The sequence below is a fragment of the Ciconia boyciana genome, chromosome 5 (genome assembly GCF_034638445.1).
Source record: "Ciconia boyciana chromosome 5, ASM3463844v1, whole genome shotgun sequence".
Taxonomy (NCBI): domain Eukaryota; kingdom Metazoa; phylum Chordata; class Aves; order Ciconiiformes; family Ciconiidae; genus Ciconia; species Ciconia boyciana.
Window position 1 is genome coordinate 3854635 of NC_132938.1, and position 6000 is coordinate 3860634.

At 54.4% G+C, this 6000-nt stretch overlaps 1 protein-coding gene across 1 annotated transcript in view; it reads right to left on the reverse strand.

Moving 5' to 3' along the window:
• Positions 1-4576, reverse strand: part of ADRA1D (adrenoceptor alpha 1D) — a 47210-nt gene extending 42634 nt beyond the window's left edge. The window contains exon 1 of the mRNA XM_072862040.1: positions 3610-4576. Within this exon, the coding sequence (XP_072718141.1) occupies positions 3610-4576 (967 nt within the window). The remainder of the gene's footprint in view (positions 1-3609) is intronic.
• Between the last annotated feature and the right edge of the window lie 1424 nt (positions 4577-6000).

Sequence of the window (6000 nt, forward strand, 5' to 3'; positions counted from 1 at the left end):
TAGCTGAGATGAAGGCACAGATGTCTGAGACAACCAAAGGCAGATGAATCCTACCCTACAAAACACCCTTAAACTCCTGGCCCACATCTCTGAGAAGCCTCCAGTTATGTTCTCTTGACAGGTCTTTGCTAAGGGAAGAGGCACCCTGGCATAAACCACACAACCGCCACCCAGGATCCCCAGACAAAGCAGCTTGGTAGAGCTCTACTGCACACCCGACAAAAGATACAACCCACACAAGAGTTATGTGGGTAATTAGGATTTCATCTCTTGTTGAACAACCAGCTGCTTAAAGAGTCTCATTAGCCACAGAAACTGTTAATTGTGGTAAAACTCCTGGTGATGGCATCCCGTGCCTGGGGACATGTATCACAAACCCAAGAGTGAGCTAAATTACTCAGCTGATAAATAGACTGTAGAGGTATTGGGGAGTTTGAGCTGATTTAAAGAAGAATCTTTGTAGATTATTCAAGCATGGAGAAATGGCTGACAACATTTGGCACATACACAGGTCCTGTTATTTAAAATTATTCGTTATTTCAGCTTCTCAACACTGATGTGATAAATATTACTCCTGCGTAACTAACACGGAAACTATTCTGCAGAGAGTTGCAAAGATGTGTGCAGACTCACACAGACACTGGTGACAGAGCCAGTACAGAAGTTTCTGATTGCTAAGTCAATGTTAAGTAGAGCTGGAAGTCTTTTTTTCAGTTGACAAATTTACTTATCCCTAAAAAGTATAATCAGACAACAGTCAGTCAACAGTGTAAGTCAATGACAACTTCTTGCAAATTCATGTCAAATAGAAAAAAGAAGTCAAAACATTTCAATATTTTCAGAAGAAAATAGATCACTTATTCATTCCATTTTAATGTGACAGTTCATTTTGAAGTGTATCTGGGTATCATCTCACACAATGAAATGCGTCTCATTTTTTAATAAACTTCCATTCACTCTTTTCTTAAATTGAAACAACACGTTTCATTTTGATTGAAAGTGATTTTTGTTTCTCACCAGTGTTTCATTTTCATTTAAAATGTGTATCAATATAATTTCCAGTTGGCCCCAAATTATTTCACATAAGTTTGTCTAACAAGCAAATAAACAAGCCATTCTACTTAACCATTTACAATCTTCTTTTCAAGGAGAATTTGCCCCAGCATGTTTCAGTTTGTGGATTAACAGTGAACTTTGCGGATTTCTCTGAGTTTCAGACCTGTCTCCTGAGCTGTAAAATCAGAGATTAGACCTTGCAGAAGTTTCTGTTCTCCTTCTAGATAGCATTGACTGGTTCTCAGATTTGAATAGGAAATTGCAATTAGTAAAAGGGGGGTGAAATCAAAGGCAGCATATTTTGTAGTCATAAAATAAATTAACTTTTGCTGTGTTTATATTATACATATAATACAGCAGGAAGTAAAGATCAAAGCCATGTTTATAAAGAACTTGGCAAGTTGTGTACTTGGAGGAAGCGAATGGGTTCACGGGAGTTACTTAAAGAATGAAGTTTGGATTTTTAGCTGGTGTAAATCAGTGTATCTCCTTTGACTTCAGTGCAAGGGTAGTGATTTACATCAGCAGAGAAGCTGGTTCAAGGGTTTCAAGGGAGAACAAATATGGCAAACCAAAATAAAATATTTTTTTCTACTGAAAAGTATTTGCCTGATGTTTGTTCTCTATTTCCAAGTACTCGGAATACCTCAGAGGAACAAGATCCTGATTCCCACCTTCATTAGCTGTAAGGTGTAAAGGTGTGAATGAGGTTTGGAGCTGGTTCCTTCCCTGCTGATCGGCCAAGGAGGAGAGTATCAGACTGGGGCTGCCCAGAGAGCTCAGCCTTTGGGTACTGGCATCTCCCTGAGCCCCAGAATCCCCAAACTATTTATTTGCAGGCTACAAAAATCCCCAAATACACCTGATCGATGAAAGGGAAACTGAGGCACGGTCAGACGGGATAATCATCTTGGGTCTTGTAGTGAGAGAAGTTCACTGCCGCCTTGCTGCTCCCTGCCTGAGTTATACCATGAACTCCCATGCTCACATAGGGTGAAAACTCTTCACTGAAGCAATTTCACCCTTATGGAGAGCTGAGATAAACTCACCAAATACCACCCTCACCCAGAGAGAGAAACTGAAGCAAAGAGGTACAAGACAGCAGCATGGTAAGACCAGACACCCACAACCCTGATCCACCACCCTAGGGACACCTCAGCAGCCAAGGCACCATTGGTCCTGGTGAATTATCCCACTGGAGGGCAAGTGAGGATTGAGTGGCCTCAATTAAGTGTCTTGGGCTCCAGCAGTCCCCAGGGGGACAGCCGCAATGCTGGAGGGAGACCAAAACCTCAGCAGGTCAAAATGAGTCCTGTGGTCACAATGCTCTGTTTCTATTGACTTGAGAGGCAGCCTTGAGCAAGAGGATTTGAAAAAATCCTGAGAAAAAGTGCAGAACTAGCTATAACATTTCTCTGGCGGCAGGGTTACTTGGACACAAGTCCCCGGTGGGCTGTAGGACACGCGGGTCCCACCCAGCAGGTGGAGTGACAGACCGCTCTGCTTTGCTGAGCTCTGCACAAAGGCCTTCATCAATATTCAGAAGTTATTTTAATATTCCTTCCCCCTCCCCCCCCCCGTTTAGCTGCACTACTCCAGAGGGTTAATCTGGTGCCCTGAACTGGGTGCCTGTGGTTAGATGAGGTGGAGATGAAGAGCTCTGGCTTTCCTGCACTTTATGGGCTGTGGGTAGCACTGGTGCTGGTGGGGGACGTTGCCTTGGACATCACATGGACCCCTGCCCGGTGGGCTCTGTGCCCACTGAGCCTCCTCTGCACACAGGGGACTGCATCCTTTTCACTCGGGCAAACAACTTGCCAAAACTTTAGAGCACAACCCATCAGACAACTCCAAATGAGCACCCAGTGACATGGGCACCATAGCAGGGCCAGGAGCTGAGGGCACAACTCCCGCGGGAGGTGGATCAGTCCTGGGAAATCACCCAGGACCATCACCCTTGTAGGTAAGACCTGGTCCTTACCCTGTAGGTAAGCTCCAGGTCCCTGCACAACTTTGGCATCCCAGGAAGTTGGTGGGACTTAGGTTTCAGACTCTGACACGCTCCTTGGAGGGATCAAACCTCACTCATCTCCAGCATCATCACCAGTTCACAGCAGGGGTGGGAGCCCTGAGCACACAGAGGCAGAACCAGGTGCCCTCCCTCAAACTAGGGGGAAGGGAGGCTGGGGGCAGGGAGAGAAAAGCTGTTTGGAGACCACTGTGCCATAATTACAGCCTGTTCGAAACAGAGCTGCTTCCTCCTCAGCCTGAACTTCATTAATTAAAGTGCTGAATGCAGAATGAATTAATTAAACCAACTATTATGCTGCTATTTTATTCATTTGCTATTTACTTTGATTATATGACTCTGATTAATAAATATTGAATAAGTGTTAATTAATTGAATTAATTCATTGCTGGTTTATTCACCTATCAGTTACCTATCCCTCACTTCCATGCATGAGTTTTGTCCTGGAACTTTGTCCCAAGGAGCAGGTCCCCAGGGGTTCAGCAACGGGCAGCGGGGCTGGGATGGGGGACGGGGTCACTTACCAAAAGGCAGGACGAAGAAGAAGGGGAACCAGCAGAGGATGAAAACACCCACGACAATGGCAAGAGTCTTGGCTGCTTTTTTCTCACGGGAGAACTTGAGGAGCCGCACGGAGAGGGAGCTCCTGAAGTTGTGCCCCTTGCTCCGGGTGCTGGAGAGAGGCTCCTCCAGCACACTGCGGCAGTGGATGCGCAGTACCACTTCCATGGATTTATTCCTCTCCTTCTTGACCCCTGCCTCCAAGCTCCGGGTGGTGCGCCTGGCCACCACGTAGATCCTGAAGTACATCACCAGGATGACCATGAGGGGCAGGTAGAAGGAGAAGAGGGAGGAGAACAGGGCATAGCCCGGCTCCTCTGTGATGCTACAGATGCTTTCATCTGGCGGTGGCGGCTCCTTCCATCCCAGCAGTGGCCCGATGGAGATGACCATGGACGACAGCCAGACCACCACAAGGATGACCCCCGCCTTCCTCTCGGTCATGATTGTGGGGTACTTGAGGGAGTACTTGACGCCAATATACCTGTCCACGGAGATGATACACAGGCTCATGATGGAGGCGGAGCAGCACAGCACATCCACTGCTGCCCAGATGTTGCAGAAGATGCGCCCAAACACCCAGAAGCCCAGCACCTCCAAAGTGGCCGAGAAGGGCAGCACGGTGGTGCTGAGCAGCAGGTCGGCGATGGCCAGGTTGACGATGAAGTAGTTGGTGACTGTCTGCAGGTGCCGGTTGCAAGCCACCGAGAGGATGACAAGGATGTTCCCCACGATGGCTGAGAGGATGAAGACGGCCAGGAAGACCCCGACGCCCACCGCCTGCACGTCCAAGGCGAAAGTCAGCGTGGTGCCATTGCCCTCGGGGGTCTCCTCACCTTGCAGCCCCCAGGACCGGTTGGCACCGCTCTGGCTGCCCTGTCCCGTCCGGTTCCCACTCAAGCTGCCATTGCTCAGCTCAGGGAAAGTCATTGTAGAAAAGGTCCGGGCTCCATGGAGGGCGAGGAGAAAGCGATGCCGAGGCGCAGCCCCCGCGGCATGATCCCCGCAGCCCCCTCCGAGACTCGCTCAGCACCTCGCTCCCGCCCCGGGGCAAGGCTCGCTCCCCCCAGCCGGGACGGAGGGACGGAGGGCAGGCAGGATGCGCTGCTCCTCGCCCCCCCAGCCCGCTTCACGCCGGCCGGCCGCGCTGCCCCCCTCCCCGCCACCGGCTCTCGCCGCCGCTCAGCCCCGCCGCCGGCCCGCCCGGGGGGGCAGCGAGGTCGGTGCCCCCCCGCTGCCCTCGCATGCTCCGGGGGGCTGCGCTGGGCAGCGGCCGGCAGCGCCCGGCGGCTCCGCTCGCCTTCCCGCTCCTACGGGAGAGCTCCGGGAGGGGCGAGGGGAGGGAGGGAGGGAGGGAGGGGTGGGCCGGGCCGGGGGGTGTCGGGAGCCCCGCGCGTCAGGTGCCGCCGGAGGAGGAGGAGGAGGAGGAGGAGGAGGAGGGTGAGGAGGCGGCGGCAGCAGCGCTGCTTCGCGGGACGAGGCGAGCCCGGGGCAGGGTGAAGCCGGCAGCAGCGCCGGGCCCTTGCAGAGCCGGCGGGGGAGGCGAGACGATGTGGGGGGCAGGCACTCACTTGGGGGCAGGCACCCACTCGGGGTGAGGCAGGCACCACCGGGGGGCCCAGGAACCGACGGAGGGGGCAGGCACGCACTTGGGGGGCAGGCACCCACTCGGGGGGGAGCAGGCACCCCCAGGGACGGACAGGCACCCACTCGTGGGGGGGCACGCAGCAGTGGGGTGCAGACCCCCTCGGGGGGGGCAGGTACCCCGGGGGTGCAGCCGTCCCCCCGCCGCGCCGCCCGCCGCCGCCAGGGGGCAGCAGAGCGCAGGGTTTGCCCGGCGGCGCGGGCGGCCCTGCGGGTCCCGACCCCCCCGGGTCCCGGTGCTGCGCGGCTCGGGGCGGCACCCTCGCCCTGGAGACCACCCGTGCCCTGGCCCCCGGCCCAGCGTCCCCCCCGGAGGCATGCTCTGCAAGGCTGGCGGGTCCCCCCCAGCCCCAGCGTCCCGCCAGGAGGGCTGCTCTGCAAGGCTGACAGGTCTACCCCAGCCCCAGCATCCCACCCGGGGGATGTTCTGCAAGGCTGGTGGGTCCCCGCCAGCCCCAGCAGCCCACCAGGAGGGATGCTCTGCAAGGCTGGCAGGTCTGCCCCAGATGCAGCATCCCACCCAGAGGGTTGCTCTGCAAGGCTGGTGCGTCCCCGCCAGCCCCAGCAGCCCACCATGAGGGATGCTCTACAAGGCTGGCAGGTCTGCCCCAGCCCCAGCATCCCACCATGAGGGATGCTCTGCAAGGCAGGCAGGTCTCCTTTCTATCCTCCCATCCTGCTTCTCCAGCCCAGGCATCCCGCTCGGGCTG